General features: G+C 37.9%; 1 protein-coding gene and 1 long non-coding RNA gene across 3 annotated transcripts in view; one reads left to right on the top strand and one right to left on the bottom strand.

The window, feature by feature from the left end:
* The window catches only part of chd8 (chromodomain helicase DNA binding protein 8), a 63464-nt gene extending 38340 nt beyond the window's left edge, over positions 1-25124 (bottom strand). For both annotated transcript variants that reach the window (XM_046850896.1, XM_046850897.1), the window contains exons 1-11: positions 25017-25124; positions 24217-24265; positions 23234-24100; positions 18807-19085; positions 17969-18085; positions 16695-17158; positions 12419-12533; positions 11478-11681; positions 10831-10899; positions 10705-10760; positions 10494-10611 (exon numbers count right to left, since the gene is read on the bottom strand). In XM_046850896.1, the coding sequence (XP_046706852.1) occupies positions 10494-10611; positions 10705-10760; positions 10831-10899; positions 11478-11681; positions 12419-12533; positions 16695-17158; positions 17969-18085; positions 18807-19085; positions 23234-24100 (2289 nt within the window). In that variant the 5' untranslated portion in view covers positions 24217-24265; positions 25017-25124. The remainder of the gene's footprint in view (positions 1-10493; positions 10612-10704; positions 10761-10830; positions 10900-11477; positions 11682-12418; positions 12534-16694; positions 17159-17968; positions 18086-18806; positions 19086-23233; positions 24101-24216; positions 24266-25016) is intronic.
* Positions 5863-27167, top strand: LOC124386882. Its single transcript, XR_006926043.1, has 3 exons — positions 5863-6909; positions 7094-7154; positions 27096-27167. It is a non-coding gene; the product is annotated as an uncharacterized LOC124386882 (long non-coding RNA).
* Positions 27168-27846: the final 679 nt, after the last annotated feature.

The raw sequence follows: 27846 nt of genomic DNA, 5'->3' as shown, positions 1-27846 counted from the left end.
ATTTTTTTTTTTTTTTTTTTCTAGGTGAAGGAGGACATGGATTTATTGATTAAACAGAAAAAAAACAGACAAAACAAATAAGTAAAGACTAACAGATAAAGTAAATAAATAGGCATTTTTCAGAAGGTACTCTACTGGCTAAAGAAATTGGAGGACTATTCCTTCTCTCCAACTCTGCTCTTGTGCTCTTTCTGATCTATTCTTCTCAACAAATGTCACATATAGCAAGATACATAAAGACCTCCTGAGAAAAATGAAGGAACAATGATTCCAGTTTGATCTGCAAGGTTAAATTGTTGATGGGAAAATATTGTTTCATAGATTTTTAATTTCTAAACCAAAATAAGTGATCCAAAGGTGACAATTGCTGATCAATAAGCAAAAGATAATCAGGACAAACCAGGGTCAATTTTTAATTCCTTGGAATAGTGTGGTTGGAATTCAGTGCTGCTGAAAGGGGTTTGAGTGTGACTGAAAAGAGAAATTGGGATAGTGGGCATCCTTGATGAACGCATTGTAGAACACGATAAGAATGGAGAATAATTTGTTAGAATGAATACTAAAAGATGTATAAAATTTTTTGCAGTTTTTCCTTGAATTTCTTATAAAACTCAATAGGTTATAATATGGTTGCCACTGGGGGACAGAGCTGCCACTCTTCATTGCCATAATGACCTTATTAATCTCTTTTAGCTCAAAATCATGCTCAATCATTTCATTGTAAGGTTGGATCTTTCAGCTGAATATTATGTTGCATCTGAAGGGATGTGGTTGGAAGAGGTAATAAAAAGACGCATCTTGGTGTTTCAGCTGCCTAGATTTGTTGCCATATTTACAGTATCGTCCTAAATATTAATTGCTCTGCATGTCTTGTAGATAAGAGATTATATTTAGTCTTTAAATCAACCCTTTTTTAGTGTAATTTGGCTGTTGGCATTTAGAACACAGTCTGAGTCTAGTATCGATTCTAACCATGTTTATTGTTACTTCTGAATTGTGACAGTGCTTGCAGTCTCTTGTAAAATTAATAAAATATCATATCCCCTTATATAAGCATTTAAAATCTCAGAGTACTGAGTAGGACAGACCATTTTATTAGTCTTAGGAAGGCATCTAAACTGATCCATGAGACAAGAGAATATTTCATTAATCGTAGTAGTGGAGTCATTTTCCACTGAGGTGGTTTTCTGATCTGAACAGAAAGCATATGTCTAGAACTATAGGGTTTGACATAACTATGATGAAAATTCTTGGCCGAAACCAAAAAAGAGGAAAGCAAGCCCGAAAACCAAAACACCAAAAGAAATTAAGCCAATTATTATTACCATTGCATTTATAGCTATGACTGTGTACTAACCTTACTAAAATCAAGGCATTTCAATTGCATAAATTAATATTAAAGTTTCAAAGAATAAATCAATTATACATTATGAAAATATGTATTTTTGCACATTGCAACAATGCACAGAATAAAATAAATTAAAATTCAAACTGAAATGTTTAACTTAAATGCACTCATGTGTACATTAAATAATAATGTACAGGCCCTCTGGCCTGCTGAAAGGTTGTACAATTAAATATGTTCTTTCATAAAAACAAAGTGCATTCAGAACAAGTGCAACTGCTTTAAGAATCTTTTAATGCCTTTTAAATATAATTTTTTTTAAATTTGATTTAATTAAATCTTTTGCTTTTTGAATGCATCAGAAATGGCTGCTGCTGTATGTGACCCTCAAAACTCTTGTGAATGGAGCAGAATCTTTTGCAGCTGGAAATCGGTGTCGATCCATTGTGCGGTTAGACTGAGCATACTGGTAAGGCTGACGTCTGAGCTCCATATGTCTGTCATGAAACTGATTTCTGAAATATCTGCAGTTATATGCTTATGGACATGAGTTCCAACAACATTAAACAGCTCAGGTAAACACACCTCTGAAAAAAGTTGTCTGCTCGGCATGGCATAACGGGGCTCAATGTGCTCGATCAGCCTGCGAAACCTCACAATGAAAGGCAATGAATTCCATAATCTTTTGTGTAATGACCTTTGCCTTGACACTATCACTGACACTATCACTATCACTTCAAACAAGCATGTGCACTTCTGTTTGTGTCATCACAACAAACTATTTTGGCCATGTTGTTTCGGTGATCAAAGTCTTTCGGGCGAAAAGCGAAAATGCACTTTTGGGCCATTTTCAGCCGCTGAATATTCGGTGCATCCCTAGTAACTAAAGCGGAGTAATCCTGTTTAACTGTTAATAACCAGGTTATCTTTGGAAAAACAGCCCATCCTGGGAAAAGGAATAATGAACAAGGGAGTGAAAAAAGAATTGAATTGAATTTTGGGTTGAATGTGTGGACCGCGGGAGACTACATAACCCAACAACCATAAACTAGAGGACGCTTCGACTTTTTACTGCTAAACACAGACTTAAACCTTACACCAAATAAGGATGACTTCAAATATTGCATAACAAACTTTCAAAATGTACAGAACAGCTAAGATTAAAGTCTGGATGTAGCTCCTCCTAAAAGAGGTTAAAAAAATTGTCCCCATATGAGAAATTAAGAACAATATCCAGCTAATAATAAAGGATGCATGAAGAGTGCATTTCAAGCGAATAACTGACGTAAATTTGACCTATTAGAGTAATAAATAAATAAATAATTATTGCAATTTTATCAACCACGGTGAGATTGTAGAAATCGTTGACTTTCTCTAGTGTATAAAGAGTAGTGCATTTTCTCTTCATTAGTTATATGTACCCTTGCTGGATGCCAGAGGCTGAATTTAAATGCCGCTCACTAATACCCCAGCGCTGCACTAAAAGTGTCATGGACACTTGTGTCCAACGAAATCAGAGGAAGATGCAATACTTGTCTTAGAAGAACTGAAAATGCACCAGAAACACCTAGGCTCTGCTAAGTTTGGCCTGATCATCATCAGCTAGTTCAGGTAGGACTCAGTGAGCTTGTGAGAGAACGAAGGGGCTCGCAGAAACTATAAACTATATAAAGTGTAATATCTTTAATGTAGAGATTGGTGACTATTTGACTTGCTTTGGGTGCTCCAATCAGGATTTTTGGGGGCGATCAACGATCATTAAAAGCTGTATCGTCTGATACCAATCACTGATTACAGGGTCTATTTGAAGTCTTTTAATTATCTACCTATTTATGCTACATGATAAATATCAAATAGCATCTAAATTAAAAATTGAGAAAATTAATGTTGTTGTAAGGTACCCTAACTGATGTTTTAATTTACTTGCATTAATGACCTAATCCAATGTTTGTGTTTTCTTTGAGTGTATGTACTATTTTTTATTGAGAAAAAACATAAATTAAGGTTTATTAAGAACACCACAATATATACAGGGAGTGCAGAATTATTAGGCAAATGAGTATTTTGACCACATCATCCTCGTTATGCATGTTGTCTTACTCCAAGCTGTATAGGCTGGAAAGCCTACTACCAATTAAGCATATTAGGTGATGTGCATCTCTGTAATGAGAAGGGGTGTGGTCTAATGACATCAACACCCTATATCAGGTGTGCATAATTATTAGGCAACTTCCTTTCCTTTGGCAAAATGGGTCAAAAGAAGGACTTGACAGGCTCAGAAAAGTCAAAAATAGTGAGATATATTGCAGAGGGATGCAGCAGTCTTAAAATAGCCAAGCTTCTGAAGCGTGATCATCGAACAATCAAGCGTTTCATTCAAAATAGTCGACAGGGTCGCAAGAAGCGTGTGGAAAACCAAGGCGCAAAATAACTGCCCGTGAACTGAGAAAAGTCAAGCGTGCAGCTGCCAAGATGCCACTTGCCACCAGTTTGGCCATATTTCAGAGCTGCAACATCACTGGGTGCCCAAAAGCACAAGGTGTGCAATACTCAGAGACATGGCCAAGGTAAGAAAGGCAGAAAGTCGACCACCACTGAACAAGACACACAAGCTGAAACGTCAAGACTGGGCCAAGAAATATCTCAAGACTGATTTTTCTAAGGTTTTATGGACTGATGAAATGAGAGTGAGTCTTGATGGGCCAGATGGATGGGCCCGTGGCTGGATTGGTAAAGGGCAGAGAGCTCCAGTCCGACTCAGACGCCAGCAAGGTGGAGGTGGAGTACTGGTTTGGGCTGGTATCATCAAAGATGAGCTTGTGGGGCCTTTTCGGGTTGAGGATGGAGTCAAGCTGAACTCCCAGTCCTACTGCCAGTTTCTGGAAGACACCTTCTTCAAGCAGTGGTACAGGAAGAAGTCTGCATCCTTCAAGAAAAACATGATTTTCATGCAGGACAATGCTCCATCACACACGCCCAAGTACTCCACAGCGTGGCTGGCAAGAAAGGGTATAAAAGAAGAAAATCTAATGATATGGCCTCCTTGTTCACCTGATCTGAACCCCATTGAGAACCTGTGGTCCATCATCAAATGTGCGATTTACAAGGAGGAAAACAGTACACCTCTCTGAACAGTGTCTGGGAGGTTGTGGTTGCTGCTGCACGCAATGTTGATGGTGAACAGATCAAAACACTGACAGAATCCATGGATGGCAGGCTTTTGAGTGTCCTTGCAAAGAAAGGTGGCTATATTGGTCACTGATTTGTTTTTGTTTGGTTTTGAATGTCAGAAATGTATATTTGTGAATGTTGAGATGTTATATTGGTTTCACTGGTAAAATAAATAATTGAAATGGGTATGAATTTGTTTTTGTTGTTGCCTAATAATTATGCACAGTAATAGTCACCTGCACACACAGATATCCCCCTAAAATAGCTAAAACTAAAAACTACTTCCAAAAATATTCAGCTTTGATATTAATGAGTTTTTTGTGTTCATTGAGAACATGGTTGTTGTTCAAATTAAATCCTCAAATAAAATTAATCCTCAAAAATACAACTTGCCTAATAATTCTGCACTCCCTGTATATATATCTTGCTGTTTATTGCACCCCATCTGTCATGGCTTTATTCCCCACTAGAGGGCCGCACCCCACACTTTGAGAACCACTGGTGTAATGTGAATCCAAGTAGGACATGAGTCGCCAGAACCCTTCACCTTCCACCATAGACAGTGGATGAAGATCGAGGCGTAGGAATTCCACTATGTTGTTCGATATTTCTTCATGCTTCTTACTGTCCTTGCAGTAGGATTGCTGTCTTAAAAGCATCTCTGTTACCAACAGCCGAGTGAGTCGCACTTGTTGATTTTGAAAACCGCTCATATTCCACGAGGCTGGAAGCAGCCGAAACACCGCCAACCTTATCAGACATTTAAAGTTTAGTCACGTAAAGAAATATCTTTATGTGACTAAACTTTAAATGTCTGATAAGGTTGGCGGTGTTTCGGCTGCTTCCAGCCTCGTGGAATTTTCTTGGTACACGTTGCTGAGGTATTGTCTTTCTCACAAATCTTGCAGAATTGTTACGTATAGCCATTTTTAGCAGTGCATGAAAAGTTTTCATCATCTGGTCGGCCCTTCTTGACAGGACTTAATAGAAACTGCCGATCAAAATTCCCAACGTGATTATTGCCCGATTATTATCGACGATTGAACAATCGGCGTACCCTTAGTTTGACTTTTGTAAATGAGGTCACATTCACAAGAAAACACCTCATTTAACTCTCCACAGATGTTTTTGTACAAGGCTACATTTAATTTCTCCTATAAAAATCAACAAAGTTGGGGCTCGGTGATTAATGATAAAACAATGCATTGATTTGAAAACTTAAAATACACATTAGCATGAAATATTTAAAGTGAGGAAATGTACCATTCAAGCAAAATAGTTCAGTTTGCATTTAATGGCTGCAACATCTCTCAAAAAAGGCAACAAAAGGCTGGAAAGTGCCTTACTGGAAATGTGTTACTAAAAAATGACAGCTGGAGGAACATTTCAGGACCAGTTATGTTAATTGGCAACAGGCCATTAACATGACTAGGCATTTAAAATAAATAAATAAATAAATACATTTAAACAAAACGTAGAGTATCTGTGAGAGGCTCTCAAAAGTAAAGAATTCACCAATCTGTAAAAAACTGCGTACAAATTGTGGAACAATTTCAGAATAAATGTTCCTCAACCACAGATTGCAAGACTTATATTTTCTGCGACAGTACATAATATCAATACATTTCGAGATTCTTGAGACAAAACCAATATTGGAAGTTCATGGTGGCACTGCATGAAAAACTGGCATGATTTTGTAATAAAAATCACTGCATGGGCTCAAAAACACCTCAATAAAATCAATATATGAAGACCGTTTGCTGTGTCAGCAGCTATACGTGTACATGATCTAGAAACACCAGCATCTAAATTGGCCCGAAGTGGAAAACTGTTATGTGGTTAGATCTAAACTTGAAATTCATGAAACAATGGATGAAACACCCCCTGGAATAAAGATGAGAAGGATCATTTGGCTTGCTACACTAGCAGCCCAATTAAAAGTCTGTTTGTCTGATGGCATTAGTGCCTATGGAATGGACAGCTCGCACATTTGGAAAGTCACCTTCAGTACTGAAAGGTATAGATCGTGTTTAGAGCAACATATGCTTCAATACAAATGATGTCTTTCTCAGAGAAGACTGTGCATATTTCAGCAATAGACCAAATGCTAAACTGGCCAGCCTAAACTAAACATGAAACAAAAAAAAAAAAACCATGACAGACAGAGAACTGTTGTACATCCCTCTCCCAAACTTCAGCAACTAGTCTCCTCAGTTCCCACACTTATATGGACTGTTAGAAGAAGGAATGCCACACAATAGTAAACATGGTTCTGTCCCAAATTTGTTTTGAGACACAAGCTGCTCTTTACCCTCTAACGCTGAGGCTCAAATCAAAACTGATTCGGATATTACTTCTGTCTTTAACCTTAAACAGCTTGCTTAAGTTAACAGGTAGGTAATTTGTATGCATGTGTGTGTGCGTGTGTGTGTTGTAACGTACATGAGACCAGCTAGCTGCTTTCAGGATTGAGTGATCTTGTGGGAAATTTAAAATCCTGCAAAAAAGGGGCTACATTCTTTATACTCATTTCCTTGCTCGTGAGTTTGACATCTTCATTTTCCTGCTGTGCTCCAGCTGCTAAAACTCTTTCTCCAGCTAATACGGCTGCAATCAAGACCTAGATGACCCTTAAAAGGTACAGTTTTTCTTCTCTTTTTTATGTAAAGTTGAATGACATCAGCTAGAACAGCAGTGATCCACTGGATCGGAATTTTAGTGAACAGGTAGATTTATAAGCTGTCATTCAAATACATAATACATTCAATAAATTGTAATAAATGCACTTTTAATTTTGACAGAAACTTTACAGACACCTATCAATCCAGAGAAATCTAACAATTTTATTAGTGCCATCAGTGAACAGTTAATAACCTCAACAATGGTGGAACTAGAATTAATGAACATGTGGTGCAGCCCAAATAAGGATGCTCTCCCCTTTTGTGTCTGGTTCATCTCAAGGTTTCTTCCTCATACCATCTCAGGGAAATTCAGCCACTTTCAACACTAGCTAAATACTGAAGATAAACTTGTAGGGATTCATTTCTGATGCTGAAATTTATATTCGTAATCCATGTATTTCTGTAACGTTGTGTCTCCTGTAACAGCACAAACCTAATTAACCTGAACCAAAAATAAATCCTACATACTGACAACACTGTTCAATGCCAAACTGTAGTGGTTTGAAAAGCACAGCAGGTGGCGCCAATATACAAGTACAGATGAGCAAAACACCTACAGCGCAATTCAAGCTTGGTACCAATTAGCAGTGTGAAAATCTTTAGTTTAGAACACTGATTCTACCTATTGTCATATGAAGAACTTTTGTCATCTCTATTTACCTTTCTTACATAAAAGGAAGATAACGGTAGTTTTTTAGTTTTAGTCACTGGTTGAGATTAACATTTTCATGAACACAAAAATGAGTAACTTATTGTGGTTTGGAACTCGGTGAATTCTGTGGTTAGAATAGAAATAAGATATGGCGCATTGTTTCATTATATGATATGATAGTGGTGCAACTGTACACCAAATTCATGGTTTGGAACGTACCTCGGTTAGAGTTCAGTACCGTAAGAGGGATGAAATGAAAACATAAAATTGCTTTTTTTTTTTTATAAACGTGGTATATAGATGTTCACATATGTTAATAACAGTTTACATTTTTTAAACAATTTCAAATAAAATGCCTGCTGGTTAAATAATATAGAAACTATTTATTCAAAAAGAATAAAATGAATTAATGCACCACACTTTTAACAAAATTAAATAAAGGAAAACATTTAATGAAATATTTTACATTAGTTAAACTCCATTTGGGTAATATGTATACAAGTGTTTTACATTCAATATTTACTTTTCTAAAGATAAGATCTACTTAACTGTTCTTATTTCAGCATATTTTAACAGATGCCTTTAATCCTTCCTTCATTCACTCCCTCGATATGTGGAATTGTCAGGAAATTCTTGAAATTGTAAATAAAACGCAAGAGAAACCCTGATGTAAAAAAAGAAGTGGGAGCGATTTCACGCATGTGCAAAACAGAATCGAGTTTAACGTGCATTAAATCGGATTTGCGACAGACTGAGAAGCCAAAGTGACTGTGCCCTAACTTTATTTTGTTTTTTAGAAACTCGACATGGTTGTGTATGCGTTCAAGTTGGATAATAATAAAAAATAACTAGAGCAACACTGTGCTTAAAGTGCAAGGTGGAGACTAAACAAATTTGCGATCTGCCAATGAATATGTCCCGTAAAGGAACTCAAGATATTAATTATGTTCCACATGTAAAAATGATTGCATTCAGTACATAAGCAGTGAACTGAAAGCGCTGTACTCAAGCGCTTCGGTTTATTTATGTATACTGTTACACCCCTAATAGTCCCTAAAGCTCTTCACTAATCGCACTGCACCACACACCCTTAGATCTTCTAGCACTGCTCGACAGGACCCACTGTCTCTCAGGGAAATAAGTAGAAATATATTTATATCATATATATTTTCTGTACTGGCACCAAGGTGGTGAAATTAACTTCCTCTAGAAGTTTGAAAAGCTTAAAACCACAGATAAAGACCAACCTCTTCCTGAAACACCTGAGCTGGCACTTATTTTTGCTGATTGTTTCATGTATATAAAAAAATAAAAAATAAAACAAAAACTCCTCCAGAGTTTTTAGGTTGATGGTATCCTAAGATTGCAACTTAGTAAACCAGTGTTGATTTATTTACTGATAGAGACTTGGATAAAGGGGTCTGATAAACACCCTGAATATAAATGCCCGTTCACTGCAAAAGGTTCAAACTGTTTAAAGAAGCCGAGCATTCAGTCAGAAGAAATGAATGTAGCTACACCAGAGGATCAGAACAAGACTGTTAACAGTGAAGCTTCTCATGTGCAGAATTCATCACAACTCAACAGTCACGAGAGAATGGTGTTGACCAAAGCAATATTTGTATAGCATCTGTATGTGAAAGATCCTCTGGTGTTTGTGAAGTGGACAATTATAGAAAATCTCTGTGTATTGTATCTTGTGTCTGCACTTAAATATGCAGATGCTGAAATTTGCCCTCTACAGAAAGGGTGGTTGAAATGTACTAAACCCACCTTACAAAATGAGAAGGTGGTATTCTTTTTTTGCTTTTATTGTTCTGTTCCAAAGTGCTGTGCAAGATTTCAGTACAATTTGCAAATGTGCTCACTTTCTTTTTACTGTTTCACTGATTCCCTCATGATGTGCTCCATGTTCTATGACGTGCTCCATGTTCTATGACGTGCTCCATGTTCTATGACGTGCTCCATGTTCTATGACGTGCTCCATGTTCTTTGACGTGCTCCATGTTCTATGACGTGCTCCATGTTCTTTGACGTGCTCCATGTTCTATGACGTGCAGCATAAATGTTTTTTTTTTATCTAAATATTTTATTAGTATGGAGGTGGTCAGCTGTCATCTACTACTGCATTTACTGGATGTGTGCAAACAGTGCAGCCATTGTCTTTTAAATTTCAATTTAATTGATTTGTGTGTAAAGCACATCTAACAATGGCCATTGTCTAAAAGCAGCTTATAAAGAGATTATAAAGCTGATTAAAGGAGAAGTTTTGTGCGTATAAGTTTGTTCCTTATAAGTGTGGGTTTATCGCTAATGAGCAAGCCAGCGTTTTTAACCCTACCGATGTTACTTTTATTCATCTGTTTTACTGCAGACATTTACATACAACTTTTGTCAAATTTCACTGACAAAATGGCTGCTACCACAGTAGAGAAATGCTTTTCATAGAAATTATTTTACAATAAATAACCAAACAGTTTTAATTGATATTGTAGCTGGTGCTGGAAAAACACTAAGACACAGTCTGGAATCAGACTGAAGAAAGATGCACAAATCAGGTTGTCACAACAAATCGAGTTTCCCCAATTTCCTTTCAGAACTTGTGTGTCAGAATGTATATCCAAATACTTTAACAAAGACCCACCTCGTGGAAGAAGGTTCTCATCTGAGACTGTTTAGCCTTAAATCTCTTCAGCTTCTGGTGGATCCTCTTGTCTCGCTCAAGTTGCTCCAGACTGGCCCATTCACAGTGCAAGTAGGAACTAGAATGTTTGTTGCATGTAAGTTCAATCTCGCAGAAATACATTTATGTCTTTGATTATATATATTTCATAAAATAAAAAGCCAGTACTTACTAGTTTTTGTATTTGACAAAGAATTCCTCTACATTTATATACTGGCCTGGAGATACCTAAAGAAGTGCATGTAGGTTAGGAGGTTTCTAACACAACAATGAGAATAGGTCACGGGTGTTAACTTACCTCCTTTTTGGTAAGGCGCATAGTCAAAATTTTATCTACAATTGCCGCATCTTCTTCACTTGGATTTTCCTGAGGTACACAAAAAATTTTTTAATTGCATTTACATTTCAAGTTGAAAATCAGAACAACGTTAACACGACAAAAGGATGTGGCCTGGTCATCTCCCAGGATGTGTACGAAGTTTAACACCCCATCCTGCCTCATGACTGACTAACGCACTGTAGCGTTCACTTCCACATTGTTAGAGTGCTTTGAAAAACAGGCAGAGCCTTCAGCTACTCCTCCCAACAGCTACATCTCAGTCCAACAAAATCAAAAACCACCAACCACAGCCTGCACACCGCTTTCTCTCACCTGGACCAAGGAAAACAGAACTATTCAGGGATGTCTATCAGGATTATTGTACACCAAGTGAATGTTAACAGCCCCTGGCATGTAATTAACATGCACCATTGGCAGATTCAAGAAATATACTTACTCATAATTAAACATTTGATTGAAATATAACTAAAAGCTACAAAAATATTTTCCGCCTGAACAAAATTGTGTGGAGATGTGAGATTGCATACCATTTGACAGTAGCATCTTCCAATAACAATGCAAAAAAAAAAATACAAATGTGAACAGTAATGCCACAACAGTTTTACCACAAAGAACTGCATGCTGGGAAGGCCATCTCCTTCTAGCTCTTGAAATGGAGGCCCCATAGACTGAGAATGTCCTGTAGTCAATATGGTGATTGGGGTGGTCACATCCACATCTTCCCCTGGCTCATCTTCATCATCCGTGATTTTGATATCCAAATCCTCTGTATACTTTTTCCTTTTCACTTGACGATTAGAACGTCTCATCTTTTGGGAGGTCAAAATTAGGAAAAGAAAAAAAAAAAAAAGCAAATCATTAGTAAGACGAACAAACACAACAATGGCCCATATTTTGTTTTGCAGCTCGGACATTATTTCACCAACAATTTCATAAAAGGTCAGCCTGAATCCTGGAACTAGTAAACAAACAAAACACAAGCAACAAGTAGCTATGTTTAATTATATCACACTATACAAATAAAATATTGTTAGAAAACCTGGTAAAGTGCTGAGGTAGTGAATATGACCATAAGATTAAAGTTTGTTAGTAAATAAATAATTGTATATTTCAGAGATGTTCTATAGAAGGGATTGTGAATGCTCCCTTAAGATAAAACATACCTTCAATTAATTTCTTTCTACCTCAACATTCCATGCATGGTCTTCTGATAGCTTAAATATTGAAAGAACTTTTTTAAATAATGCAGGAGTGGTATTGAAGAAGAACTTTTACATCCCAGGTTCTGAACTCAGTGTTAATGCAGTACCACCAATCACCAACATAATTACTCTAATCAGCTTATTTAATCCTCCTTCCTGAGATGTAGTGAACATGTTAATGTAGGGAAAACGCTAAGCTTTTAAAGGTTAGTGACTTTCCAAAATGTTTCCATTTTTCGCCTTCAGGTGGACATTATAAAGAAATGTGAAATGGGAACTAGGCATCCGATTATGCATGGCAACCTCAAGTTCAAAATATGTGCAGAGTGAAAACCAGGCCTTACCTGAGAAAGGCTTTCTTCCTGTGTGAGACTTGTAGCAGGAGGGTTCAGTTCTCCATCTGAATGGTCTGAAGATGCATTTCTTTTCCTTTTTTTGCCACCCACTAGAGTGATAGTGCTGCAGAGAAACAAAGAAAAGATAAAAAATAACAAAACTGACCTATAGATCTGAGAAAATATTCCACTTGTACATATAAAAGAAACTTGGGTATTTAGTTTAAAGCCTGACACCAGGTGTGTCAAACGAGATCCATGTTACACACTGTCTGATATCAAGAGTGTTGAATAATCAGTGTATTAGACCACCATAACATCAACTTTTTAATTTGTTCAATTGAAGTACAGATCAATATATATATTTAAAGCTTTTTAAAATTAATGAACAGTAATTGATAAATGGATCCAGAACGACACTGGCACAATCTAAATTACAAGGAAAGACTCTTAATGAACTTTACTGGTGCAACAAAAACATCAGGAATAATGTTTTCTTCATTACTAAAAAAAGCTTATTTACAAAGACATAAGGTAGGAAAAAAAGTCATTAGATTTCGCTAGTTAAGGTTTGTAAATGTAGGATAGGCATGCAAGAGGCAACTAATACACATGTCCATGTTCAAAATGTTTTTCAACTTTAAATCACAATCATCTTCCCAGCAAAATCTGAAGCCGGCTTTGTCCATAGTACTTTTGTCCATTTAAAATATTTTGTTGAAATAAAACATGAAAAACAAAGCTTGTCATTTTTAAGCTACTTCTTTTTTCATAAAAAAAAAAAAAGATTTCGGTGGCAGAAGATTATTTAGCTGGTATTTAAAGCGATCACCACAAACTCGGGGCAAAGTAGACAGCAAGTTTCCCAAAAACACGCAGTCTGTTTGAGATTAGATTCAGATTCAAGAATTTGTACAGTAAACAGACTGATACACCATGCAATTAAATTCATACTCTGAATTCTACAAGCAGCCCATGGAAACCTATTACAGAAGTAAAAAGTGTACAGCTGGCACTGTAAAAATGGGTCCATATTGGTATTCCCAGTGTAAAGGGGTGTGTGTGCCAAAATAGTACACAGAGGTAGTCTTATGTAATATGTAATATGAGATCCGGATTTGTGTGTGTGTGTCTGTATGTGTGGTAGTAAACACCTCTTGGGTTCAGAGGGTGGGTGTCATTAACAAGCCTGATGGTCTGTGAGTAAAATCTTTATCAGACTTGACGTTCTGCCTTAAACACACCTGTAGCCTCTGCCTGCTGTTATGAGTGTAAGAAGTCTGTGCTGGTGTGTTTATCGTATTTGACAATGATGATCTCCCCTGATGACTCTGGCTTGGTAGAGGTGTTGATAATGCTGCTCCAGCAATGGCTTAACCAGCTCTCACCACCCTTACAATCATTTGCTGTGCAGCTTAGAAACCAGTATGTGATGGAGCTGGTGAGGACACTCTTAACAGCACACCTATCAAAGCCTCTGAGAATTCAGCTTGGCACACCATATTTCCTCAGCCTTCTTAAGACGTGATTATGCTGACGTGATTTCCAGTGACCAGCTGTGTAGGGTTATGAGACCAGGTGAGATCCTTTGTCATGGGAACACCCAGGAAACAGAAGCTGCTCACCCTCTCCAGATCTCAACTATGTATAAAGCTGTGTGCTGCTCCCTGCTCCTCCGTGGATCAACAACCATCTCCTTTGTTTTTCTGGCATTCAGAGAGGGTCTGTTATCCTAGCACTGCACCAAGTCAGCTTCCCTTCACTTCCCTCCTGTATGCTGACTCATCACCTTGTGTAATCTGTTTAACGTCTGTTGTGTCATCAGCAAATTTGAGAATGCTGGTGTTGTTCTGTGAGGCCATGAGCTGTGGGTGAAGAGTGTGTAGAATGTGGGGTGCAGTACACAGCCCTGTGGGGTACATGTGTTTATGATTAGTGACCTGGATTTGTGGTTCCCAATGGTAACCGTCTGAAGTCTGCCCATTAGAAAGCCAAGAGCTGCAGAGAAGGAGTGGTACACCAAGTCTGTGCAGCTTTTTGGAAAGCTTCAATGGTATTACTGTGTTGAAACGATAAAAAGCTTTCAAACATAACTGTCTTTATTTTCCAGGTGTGGAAGATTAGTGTGTATTGTATTGTTGGGAATCTCAATTCATCAAATATGTTGCGGCTGTCAGTGATCTCACACCTGCTTCTGCCCTGAAATTCTGCGATATTCTGTTGTCACTGCCACAGCAGTAGAGTAATGAGACGCCAGTCTCGGTCTGTATTCCCTTTGGCATTCCTAATGGCTCTTTAATGATCATATCTGGCCTTCTTGTAATCACTGGTAGTAACTGGATCAAATGCAGCAGAGTAGCTCAGAGCATACATCAAACTTTGCAGTTTATCCACGGCTATTGGTTTGAGTGGGTCTAAATCTTTTTGGAGAGCACAGTGTTGTCAAGGCAGGTGCGAATGTATCAGTTATGGAGATGCACATCCCTGTTGTTAAATCAATCAGATAATGAATATAAATCAATGGCCATGCTGTGAATAGCCAGGGCACTATTTAAAACAACACAGTAACAAAGTGGGATATGACAAAAAACTAAACTGCAATTTCTCTGGAACTGTTTAATCAATTTCCAGTCAGATTGACACGAGGTCTAAAGAACAAATTATAGGTAAAAATAGCAACATTATTCTAGCAACATTTCAAAAAGTCCACCAAGTAGTGAGCAGAGGAACATGGTATGTGGAGATACACTTTAAAATATCACTCAAGTAAAAGTGCTCCTTTTAAACTTTCACTTGGGTAAAAGTACAAAAATGTACATAAGTATCCAAAGAATTATGATTAATTATGGTTAAAAAAAAAAAAAAAAAAAAAAAAGACTTTCTGCTTAATCAGCTCAGCACACCAAGCCATTAATAGAATGATATTAATGAGTCAAACACTGATTGAAATCTATTAAAATTATCATGAGCTCAAAACTACTTACAAAAAACCCTCAAACGAGGCCACAGGTGTTGTGACGAGTTCGAGTCAGTAGTTTCTTCCAGCATTTAATCCTCTCAAAATGTTCTGCTCTTTGTTGAACTGATGCTGAACTGTATGTTGGTAATAAGTAGATACACCAAGCGCGAATCAAAACAAGTTCAAAACAGAGAGCACGCTCGACCCTGATTGGTGGCTTGCTGCGTGTTTGACCAGTTATGTTTTTATCCACTCATAATTAAAAAAAGAACGACTGATTTTCCAAAATGTACTTGATATTTAACTTTGAAATGTAGTAAAGTTAAAGTCTACCCAAAACGAAGCACTACAGATATGAGAAAAAGCTACTTAAGTACAGTAACAAATTAAATGTGTGTTGCTACTGTCGACCACACTACATACCAGATTGCAGAGGCGACCACACAGTAAGAAACGGCCATCAAGTCCAGAAGTTTATATTATTATGGTTTTATAATTCCAGCTCTGACAGAGGACATACCAATATCATCATCATCATAGTCACAAGCTGTTACACAGATAAAGTCCAACATGTGGACAAGTTGGAATGGAAAAGATCTGTGTCGCTGATGTATTTCTTTCAAAACCTGCATCTCAGGTTTTGAAAGCTCTCAGCAGTTAGCAATCCACAGGCACAACCCAGGAGTATTGTGGAATTTTCTGTTTTAAATTCTGAAAAAAGATCCTTCCAACATTAGCAAATATTACATGTAGAATATCAGTGCTCGTGTTTTACCACAACATTAATTGTGATGCTGTCTAGTGATGTGCGCTGCTGGAAAATAATATGGATAAACTTTTTCCATACAAAATTAGTCACTTTTATAATTGACTAGTTCTGGATGGAAAGAATGGAAGAATGTAAACATGTACATTACAGCACGGTGAAATTTGCATATATTGCAGCGATGTTAGGAAGCTGGGGTCAGAGCGCAGGGTCAGCCATGATACAGCAACTCTGCAGCACACAGCGTTAAGGGACTCGCTCAGGGGCCCAAGAGTGGCAGCTTGGCGATACTGGGGCTTCAGACCACAACTTTCCGATCAGTAAACCAGAGTCTTAAACACTGAGCTACCACTTCCACATTACAGGTTTCACCTAACTGTCCATTTATCATTTGTGATAACACACACACACACACACACACACACACACACACGGGGAGAGGGAGAGGGGGGGGAGAGAGAGGAAGAGAGAGAGAGAGAGAGGGAGAGGGAGCAAGAGAGAGAGAGGAGAGAGAGAGAGAGAGAGAGAGAGAGAGAGAGAGAGAGAGAGTGACTACTTACTTGGGTTTTGTTTTGCCTTTACTCTTACAGCTTCCACTTCCTCCGGACACCACCGATCCAGAACTTTTCAACTTCACCTTCTTGTCTCCCACTGAAGCTTTCACAGTAGGTGCACCCAATGTAGGGCTTTTCTTTTTGTTCCCTCCTGCAATTTTCTTCTTCGTCCCAGTTGGACCACCATCACCATCCAGATCATCGGATGTCTGTCTAGCAGGTAATTCATCTTGACTGAGCACCCGTGGAATGTTTCGCTCACCACGAGCTTTAGCCCGTGCGATGGCCTCAGCCACAATCCGGTTGGCTTTCTCCTGCTTACACAGAGTTTCTACTTTCCTCAAGGGCTCAGTGGACTTGACTATACGTAAACCCTGTGAGGCAGTTGTGGAGTTAGCAGAAGATCCAGCTGTGGTATTGATGACCTTCACCACCGAAACAGCACCCCCAGAACATGAAGCTGAGCTTGTCTTAAAACATGCAAGACATTAAGAAAAGAAAAGTAATGGTTATCTCAGCTGTGCCAAATATCACAAAATACTTGTATTTTAGATTCACTTCTTATATTGACTTCTTTTCTGGCTTTAAAAATAGCTGCAGCATTTAAACCCAAGAATGATTTGCAAATGTGTTTCCGTAATGAGCATCCAAGGAACAGATTTTTGGGGTCTAAACAGTGCAGGTTCTGCAATACTGAAAGAAATCTTGAATGATGGTGATCGGAGAGCACTTTAACTTTAATTGGTGAAATCTAATCGTAAAAAAGAGACACGTTTTCATGTAAGCAGAAATACTTTTCTTAAATGTTTTAAAAAAAAAAAAAAAAAAAAAAGAAGAAGAAGAAGGTTTTGGTTTGTGGATAGCTTTATATTTCTTTTAAGCATGCAAGTTCGCCCTTTTCCACATGTGCAAATCTGTGTTGTCGTCCCCTAGTGGTAACATTATGTCCTGAGCCCTTCTTATAGCATTACAGAATTCCTCTAATAATGACCCAGCAGTGTTCCGCTCCGCAATCAGTATCATCTGCCTCTGTTACTTATCATAAAGACAGACTTAAAACTATGAGACTGAAAGTTGGATGTGAAGGAGAATGGATATCGCTGTGCAGACAGTTTCAAAGAATGTGTTTTTTGCCTAGTTTTGTACAATTTGATAACTGTACACACTCATCACGGAAAAATATACAAATCCATGTTTAAAGGAATGCTTTCTAATGTAACTTTTAATTTGTCCATACAACGAATTATTGTACTTGATCCTGTATAAACTGTTCGTCTTACCTGTTGTTGTAGCAGAAGCTTAACAGGCACAGCCAGTCTTTGTCCTCCCTGGCCTTGAGAAACCTGGACTACTTGGTGGCAACCACTAGCATTTGCTGGACCAGAAACCAGCTGAAACTGAATAAGAACAAGCTTAGGAATTAGTGTTTATTCCAAGCTAACTTTAAGTTTTTATTTTTATTAACCAATTCTACATACATGAAGTTCAAACAAATGGCAATAATAAAAATGTCCAAAAAATAAAAATAAAAAATGTAAGTCATCTAAGGCATAGAAGATTTTATATTAAACACAAGACTGTAACCTGCAAGGTATGCAAAGCAGAGCTTGTGTGGGATGGAAGTATCACAGTGATGCATGAACACTTGAAGAGAAAACACACTGGTCATCCTCATCATGTGAAAGTTATAGTTTAATGAAGTGCTATTGTGTAAACTGTAATTTCAGGACAGTTGCACTGGATCTGTTCTGTTGTGACTCGCGAGCATCAGGTTGGGGTTTTTTTTGTGAAACACTGACTTGGCAGATCATGCTAAACAAAACATTTCTTGCATGTTTAACATTCAACAATATTTTGGGTGCAAGTCCTCCATAAGAGACCATATTTCAGAAAATCTTAAGCAAACTATTTAGTGGTTTGTATTAAACCAAAATATTTTAGACAGAAGCTAGCCAGGCACTTCAGTGTTATGCTGTTGGCCAATAAACAACCTTGACGTTCACTTGAATAAGCTTGTTCAAAGTAGCCCTGAATACTTCCTGAACTAAGGTACCATTGAATTTCCATCACTGAAGACTCGACCCTTCACCTAAACCCTATGAAAGCGTATTGACTCACCTTGGCTCCTTGTTGGTTGGGCTGCTGCTGTACCTGAAGCTGGATAGTGAGCACCTTTGGTTGTGCCCCTGTCTGGCCTGCTCTAGCCTGGGTAAAAGCGGCCAGCTGGCCACCTTGAAGGACTAATTTTCCCGGCAGAGAGCCCAATAAAAGCCTGGGCTGCTGGCCTTGTTGACCGGCTCCTGCTGATGGACTGCCACCAACTGTCACTGCACCAGCCTGGTTTGTCCCACCCTGTGAAGGCGGCTGTAGCACCAGCGTGATCCTTTTAGGTTCAGCCTAAATGATGGGGAATAAGAACAATAAAGACAGCTATTAACCTTATTCACTCATTTGCTATAGAGCAGAGATTACCAAACAGATATGCTAAACTTCCCAAAACCTCTTCTTAGCCATTAGCCGTTATCATATTTGAAGTAAAACTTTTTTTTTTTTACAAGCTTTACACCAAAACAGATAATTAAGCACCTCATCTGCTCAGTAAGAAAAACGTCTGTCAGTCTGGAAAATCAGTCTGTAACGCTTTTTCTCTTCCTCTCCACTGACTTCACTATATTGTGTGATCTCATTCTTTCCCAAAGCATTCATTTTGATTAGATGTTTGTTTCTCAAACCTCTGTTCCTTCTGTCCTGACCTTCCGATCCAGAGCCACTGAACGATCACCTTCCCCATAAAAGTTATTTTATAATTATACTTAAGTGTCAATATATGAGCTAAAACAAGCTAAATTTACATCACTGAATACATTCTACTAACAATACGCTACAATACAAGCCCTTATACAGGTCATAGAAGGCATGCACCTTTTACATGGATATATGCGAGACGCTGCTTGCTAACAGGGTTTTGGTGCAAAGGCAGAATGCGTTGAATAGGCTCAGACTTTATTCTGTAAAACTGTTTAGGTGAATGTCACACTACTGTGATTAAATCTTGAGCTAAATGGCTTTTTTAGAGGAAACGTCAATTTTATTGTCAAATAATGTTGGCATGATTAACCACTCACACATTCCTATCACTGCGGAATGTGAATGAGCTTTTTCCTTTAGTGAATTATCTGCCTGTATGGTTGATTGGGGTAGCATTAAGGTCTAATTACTTGCAAGGGGTTGCTTATAGCCCTGAAAAAAACTGAACAAAACACCCATTTATGCCTTTAACTCTATAAATACATTGTTATACATAAGTACATTGTTACTGACAACCAGGCAAAGCCACATGTCCTATTCATCATGTTCATGTTTTTGTCTGCATGACAGGACCATACAAATGTGTGTATTTTGTATTAGAGCAGTTCAGATTTGGTGCTTTGATTACAATTCTCTCATAGTGACTACTGGATGTTCAACATGGCACCTTATGGCAAAAACTCTGAGAATTAGAATTGTTGCTCTCCACAAAGATGCTGATTTAATAAGACCATCATTAACACTCTGAAACTGAGTTACAGCACAGTGGTCAGGGTCATTCAGAGGTTTTCCAAGACAAGATCCATTCGGAACAGACCTCGCAAGTGTCCATAGGTCCTTGCAAGGGCGCAGAAGCGGTTTAAAAAAAAGACACGGGTGCTGCAGCAGTGCTTTGCATTTAGAGGTTGCAGAAGAGGAAGGTCCACGTGTCAGAGCTCAGACTGTACACCAGACATTGTAACACGTCGGTTTGCAGGCAGTCATCCCAGAATGAAGCCTCTTCTGAAGCTGCTCACAAGAAAGCCTGCAAACACTTTGCTGAAGACGACCTGACCAAGAGCATGAATTATCGAAACCATGTTCTGTGGTCTGATGAGACTGAGATAAACTTGTTTGCTCAGATGGTGTCCAGCATGTGTGATGACGCCCTGGTGAGGGGAACCATTAAAATGGTCTTGCCTACAGTCAAGCATGGTGGTGGTAGCATCATGGTATGAGACTGCATGAGTGCTGCTGGTACTGGTGAGCTGCAGTTCATCTAGGGGAAACATGGCTTCCAACATGTACTATGACAATCTGAAGCAGAACAAGATGCCCTCCTTTCAGAAACTGGGCCGAACGGCAGTTTTCCAACATTATAACACTGGTGCGCTCACAAAATATTTATTATCCTTATTATTAGGGGTGTAACAGTACATAGTAAAAAGTTCCCACAGAAACGTAAAAAAAGTTGTGGACCGCAAGTTTGTTCAGACACTGCCTCGCACTTTGAGTGCATTGTTAATTATTAAACATGAAAACATACACAACCAGGGGTATAAAATGCCAGGGGTATAAAAAAGAAACTAGAGTTAGCGCAGTGTCACTGTGAGAACTAACTGCGAAAAGATTTGAATTTGCGCATGCACGAAAACGCTTAAGAATCCATAGTGCTATCGTTAGCTGCTAAACAGGAAGTGGCTAGCAGCTAACTATGGAGAAAATCCTGACAATTGTACATATCGAGGGAGTGAATGAGTGAAGGATGAAAGGACTTAAGACCTTTGTTAAAGTATGTTTAAATAAGTAGAGCAGTGAAGATCATATCTTTAAAAAAAGTTTAAACATTAAATGTAACACACACACACACACACACACACACACACACATTTACCAACACGTCTGTATTCCCAAATAGGGTCCAACCAATGTAAACCATAAAATTTTTCCATTAATCCTTTTTTTTTAATTTGTACCAATTTAATTGATTACTCAATTTAATCAAAGTAATAAAGTGTATTGCATTCATTTGATTGATTCTATTTTATTTGTATAGTATATTATACAATGTTAATTTATATATTATATAACCAAGCAGGCATTTTATTTTAAATTGTTTTAAAAATGTTAACTGTTCAAATGTTGATCTCATGTTAATAATAATAAACTGTTGATAATAAACGACAAGCAATTTTATGTTTTGCATTCATCAGTACAGTTTAGTACAATTTTCTCATTAGAGATTTAAAAAAATAAAAAATAAAAAAAAAGGTGGATTAAATTTAATTTTTTGCAGTTTAAAAGCTATGCACTTTGTGGTCAACATTCACGTTCATTTAGCAATATTTTTAGTTACATGCTCTGTGTTAAGTCTAGTTGGTGCATCAAACGCATATCTTGTCTAGGTTATTTTTAATTTGACCTATTGAGTTTTTGCGAGTTATGTTAAAGGAAAAGGAGGCAATGGGAAGCATATTAGCAGCGCTTCTTTAATGATCGTATATTTTGTCCGTTCTGTAATTTTGACTAACCAGTTATACATAAATGTTTGTAATGTCAGGAGTTTCTTCCATCATTTTATTACTCTCAATATGGTAAAGTGACGCTGAACTGTATGCTCATGCTAAAACGATAGCAGTTAAAAACTGAGCGTGCACTCGACCCTGATTGGTGGATTGCTGAGCATTTGACCAGTTAAGTTTTTATCTGCTCATAAATAAAAAGGAACAATTGATTTTGCAAAATGTAGTTGAGTAAAAAGTAAGGAATGACTTTGAAATGTAGTGAATTTAAAGAAAAAATCTCCCCAAATAGAAAATACTTCAATAAAATACAGATACGCAAAAAACCTACTTAAGTACTGTCACAAATCACATTTACTTTGTTACTGTCCACTTAATTTATTATAATACATTTACTGTTGTTAAATAACAACAAATGCAGGGGTCTAAAATGAACAAAATAGCTGTGAATAAACAGCTTCATGGCACCTGCATAACTTTATAAAATGCATTCATTAGTGCAAGTATATAACGTGTGTATTCCTTGCAGAAAGCATTTAAACTCATTAGAATGTAGAATCGATATGAAAAATATTTTAAAATTTATTTATCAGTCACTTGGATGAGTTACTCCTGACAGTGCCATGATTTCACTTGTTTTCATGCTAGTGATATTGCATATTTTAATCATTTTTATTGGAATGAGAAACATTGAGAGTTTGCATGACAACTCAAACGTTTGAAAATATGTGAACATTGTCTTAATGAATGATTAACTAGAAAGCAAGTACATTATGCATTGTTGGGCAGTGAGCACTGAATCTACTTGTCAATTAACCCTAAATTAATCCAGAAGCACTGAAAAATACACTATTCAATTTTCTTCTTTTACAAAATAAATGTTAGTAATATATTCTGCGTTCAGTCGATTCAACATGGCAAAAGGGTTTCACCTCGCATCAGTTAGTGAACTATTACTGGATTATGCCTGATTAGTTGCAGTACCAATACAGATGGTGATTAATCAAAATGAACAAAAACAATCTTGTAAAATGCACAACAGTTATTCACATTCTTGTAGCTTAAGGTAGATGTCAGCACTTTTAAATGTGCAAGAATGAGTAAAACTGCTTCTAAATCTGGTAGTATATTCAGTTACCATGTGTTAAAAAATACAACAATTTTAATCTCATCGCTTACAATCAAAAGGCAATACAGATTCTAGAATACTGAAATGGCTGTAATAAAAAGTCGTACCTGTTGTGCTACGGTTGACAGTGTGACACCTTGTGTTTGGGCTGCCACTGTACTTGCAGTTGTAACAGCAACCTGATCTTGACCCGGTGTCTGTAGCGACACCTGTGCTGACTGTACTTGAGTCTGAAGTTGCAACTTTGGCATTTCTGTCTGTGCTTGCATTTGTGTGGGTAACTGGACATGTGTCTGGGGTAACGAGGTTAGTAGCACCTGCTTCACAGGTCCATTAGCTGTTTGCACCAACCTCTGGACACCTGTCCCCACCTTGACGTGTCCCTGTGCAGACTGTGTAGCGTTTAATACAGTTCCTCCTGAGACAATGGACATTCCTGGTCTTATAGGCGTCCCCGTCACCACTCTTGCAATGGTAAGCTTCCCAGCGGTGCCGGGAGTTCCTGCGACACTCTGTAGAACTTGGGTCTGACCCTGTGGGCTCTTTAGAATCACTATTTTTGGGGCTGCCTGCCCTGCTGCCTGCTGTGTAAGAAGATGTTGGGTTTGCACCTGCTGTGAAGCAACTTGAGACCCCGATACAGTCAAAGGAGAACTCAGAAGAACAGCAGTTGACCCACTGCTACTACTAGCTATGGAAACAGACATCTGAGGTACTGTCTGAATGGAAACGGGAGGTGGAACAGAAGCGATGGTTGTTGTGGTTGTTAGTGGTGCTTGGACATTATCACTAAGGACAGGGATACTGTTCTCTGGACCAGGACCTGAATGTAACGGAGGATCCACTTGGCCCAGGGCCAACTTCAGCGCCTCCTCAACTGGGTCTGAGGAACCCTGAGAAAACGCATCTTCTGGCAGGGAATCCAAATTAAACAGTGGTGATTCATCAAAGAGGTCCATAATGGGATCTGCCATCTAGTCAAACAGTATAAAAGAAAAAAAGAAATAATACAAACCCCAGTCTAAACACATTTAGAATAAGAAATCAAGAAACTTGCAATATTACCCAGTACAGGTTGAAACATACTTACATTTTACTACTTAGAGTGAATCTGGACCTCCAGTCTCTCATCCATCAACCTTAGAAGAGAGGAAAAGTGAGACAGTCTTCTTTTTCACAAAACCCTCTTCCCTCTTTCGACCAATTATTTCTTCTCTAAGCGAATACTATGTCGTCTTTTACGAGAAAAGTCCCTTGAAGGGCCAACGAAGCAGAAGAATGAGATTCAGGTGGAGAATCAGGTCAGAAATCAGACATCATCTCAATTACGGCATGGTTTCATGTCTACCGGCACACCGCAGTACAACATCGTGCCCCGTCATAGATCACTTTCTATTATCAAACATGACGGAACGATATTAAATTATCATTCAGTAACAAAACAATAAATAACTGTAGAGTCTTATATGAGTTGTGATCATGATGTCTACAGTGTAGTGAAGGTAAGATCCAGGCGATGACTAGCAGGATATCAAGCTAAAATTAAACACCGACTATACACAATGCTATTAAATCTTTGCTATCTCCAACCAGTGATGTATGTATTTTTTAATAAAGCTTAAGATGGCTAGTTTTTATTGATGATTATGGTAGAATTGAACTTTTCGTCTTTTACTTTCGCCGCTCTTTCATTCGGACTCTTTCAATTCGTCTCATCAACAAACCGGACCAAAGACAACGTGCTACAAAAAACATAGCAGGAGTACGTACATGAACAGGCCGCATAGCTCTTACGATCGGCCAGATCTTTTTTTTATTTACAAAATATTAAAGCGATATCAATCAATGGTTACAAATGTTTTCTGATACAATTTCACTATGGTAATTTACCTTTGCCTGGACACACATGGCTTTCTCCCTCTCACAACACGATTACTGGAAACAGCTAGCGTAAAGCAGGAACTACCCTGCCAACACAAACGTCGAAAAAGAGCTTGGCCCATTCTCATCTTCTCACGCTGATTGGATCTTAGTGTGAGGGCCGGCAACACTGTCTAATCCTATTGGTCTAAACAAATGTCAATCATCATGGGGTGTGAAATAACTGGTTGGAACGGGTTAACCAACTCTGCCCAAGACCATAGTTTGGTTGAAGAAGCAGTACAGCAGTCGGTTCACCGTCGATGGTTTTCCCCCCGAATTTACATCAGATCTTAATCCTAATCAGGGTACAATATGGGAAACATGACAAGATGCGCCAGTGAATGTTATCTAAATCAAGAAAACATTTTAATACAAATTACTACTGATTGTAAAGTAACAGCTAAGCCAAAAAATCAAATGTACGGTTTTCATTGACCAAATAACAAAAATCACCTTTTTATTATTATTATTATTTATTTATTTATTTTTTTAGTTTTCAGTGCAATTATGAGGCTAATTTCTAACCTGCAAGTGACACTTGTGTAATCTATAATACAGTACAATGATCATACACCTGCCCCAGACATCATTTTAACTTAATTAGCAATGCCATTTGTCTAGAAGGTTACACCAAAATGGCCACACTGGCAACAAATGGCAACTGTAGAAGTCAAACAGATACTAAATGATCCTCCTAACACTGAAATTGAGTAGTACCAAACCCATTCAGAATGCCGGTGATGTGACAGCAATGCACCCAAAAGCTGATGGTTGACAACAGACATGTCAGATTTAAGGCCCATCCATTATATTATAATATATTAGATCCATTATATCTGGCCTTTGAGCTAATTTCATATTTTTATTATAACTGGCAAAGTTTGACTATGTGGGCGGTACACAGTTTCCACACTTCATCCCAGAAAAGATGCCTTGTCTCTGCTACAGGTTGCTTGCACACTGCAAGTTTGTAAGTACAAATTTGTGTGAGCAGTTAATTAACAAAAACACACACAGGATTCTTCTCACTGATGCACACCTTCACTCTATTCTGAGACTGACCACAGCACAGCACAGAACCGAACCCCAAACCTTAACCTGAACTGACAGCCAAGAAAAGATGCCACGCATCTTGCTCAGGCAAATGATACATAAAAGCAGAATCTACTGCTTTTACTTAATCTTTTACTTTTGCAATATATTCTGTATCCTGTTTGTCTTGTGCATTGAATTCTGACAGGGTTTGGCCCTCTATTAAAATATTGTATTTAATTTTTGAAGAGAAGATTTACACAGAAATGGACATGAAGCCTACCAATCAATCAGCAGTGCATCAGAACTAGAGCTAGCCCAGTGACCTCTCTATCTGACAGTAATAGTGCTGTTTTGTATACAGGAAGGTACTTCCGTGGACGTCAGTGACATTTTTAGCCAGCATAGTTTTCTCCTGATAACTGTTCAGACCAAGCTGGATTTTCTAGAAAAGTTGTGGGGCAAAGAAATTGCTACATCGTTACTATGCTGCTTACCTAAAGGTAGCAGCTCAGCTTATGTTATCGCTCAGCTGTCAAAATTACGTAAAAGAAAATTAATTGAGTAAAATCAGAAACTTTCTTTTAATTTTATTGATTGTATTGTTATGTTTACTTGAACAACATTACAATGGCTTGTCATTAGATTATGTTAGCTAAATATAAATAGGTAGCTAACTGCATGCTCTATAGCTCAGGTTAGCATTTCACCATCAGATTGTCACTAAAAGACACTTAAAATAATGACTTTTAGCGCACTAACATGAACACGTTAACAGGCACTTAACAAGTTCAATGTATTTTGCTGCTCCAGAATTCTTTCATGCTAAGATTAAATTAACATACTGATTCATCCCGACTGAATCTAGAATAAACACAATTGCTGTTTTCATAGGGTCTACTGAATTATCAAAATTAATATTTATGTGAAAAGAATAATTATATGATTAAAAAAAAAATAAAGCAGCAAATTGTAATAGTATTAATACATTCAAATGCTTTTATTTATGCCCAGGTTTTTGTGTAAAACTTGGATTATGATCAAACTGCTTTCCAGACAAGGCTGATGTATAAAACTGAATCAAAGGGGACAAGGTAAGTGGCAATTGGTGTCCAGTTGATAAGATCTCCAACATGATGTAACTGATAGAGAGGAATCAGACAGGTCTGGAGAGCAGGGATTAGGTTACCAGGTTAGGATCACTGATATCTGTAGCAGGAGAAAGCGGGAGAAAGACGCACAGATTATTAGGTATGCTTATTAAAGTGTAACAGTTACAGACAATGTACGTTGTGAGCAGAGTGCAAGCAGGGAATGTAGCAGACTACCTTTGACAACTTAAATAAAAGAAATAACCTGAAGGTAAAATAGACATTAGCTGAAGAAAAAGCTTGATTAAACAAATATATTTGTCTTTGCACGAGCAGTTCTGCACCAAGAATGTGGAGTACACCTCCACAAAGAATTTCATTATTTTGAATGTACATTTGGCACCACCCAGATGAGGATGAGTTGCCTATGAATCTCAAGGTTTCTTCATCATACCCTTTCAGGGAGTTTTTTCATGGCACATTTGCCACTAGATTGCTCCAAGAGCCAGAATCTGTACTAGTGCTGTCTGCATTGCTGGAAGGGAGGGTGCTGTCCTAAGCAGAGCAGGAGAATGTAAATGTATTTTCTATATGTAATCTGTATGTTAGTTTTAGATCAGGAATGTGGCCAGCAAGGTGGATCCTAAAACGTATTAATTAACCTCAACTAAATC

The sequence above is a fragment of the Silurus meridionalis genome, chromosome 6 (genome assembly GCF_014805685.1).
Source record: "Silurus meridionalis isolate SWU-2019-XX chromosome 6, ASM1480568v1, whole genome shotgun sequence".
Taxonomy (NCBI): Eukaryota; Metazoa; Chordata; class Actinopteri; order Siluriformes; family Siluridae; genus Silurus; species Silurus meridionalis.
This window is presented reverse-complemented; position numbering and strand designations above follow the sequence as displayed.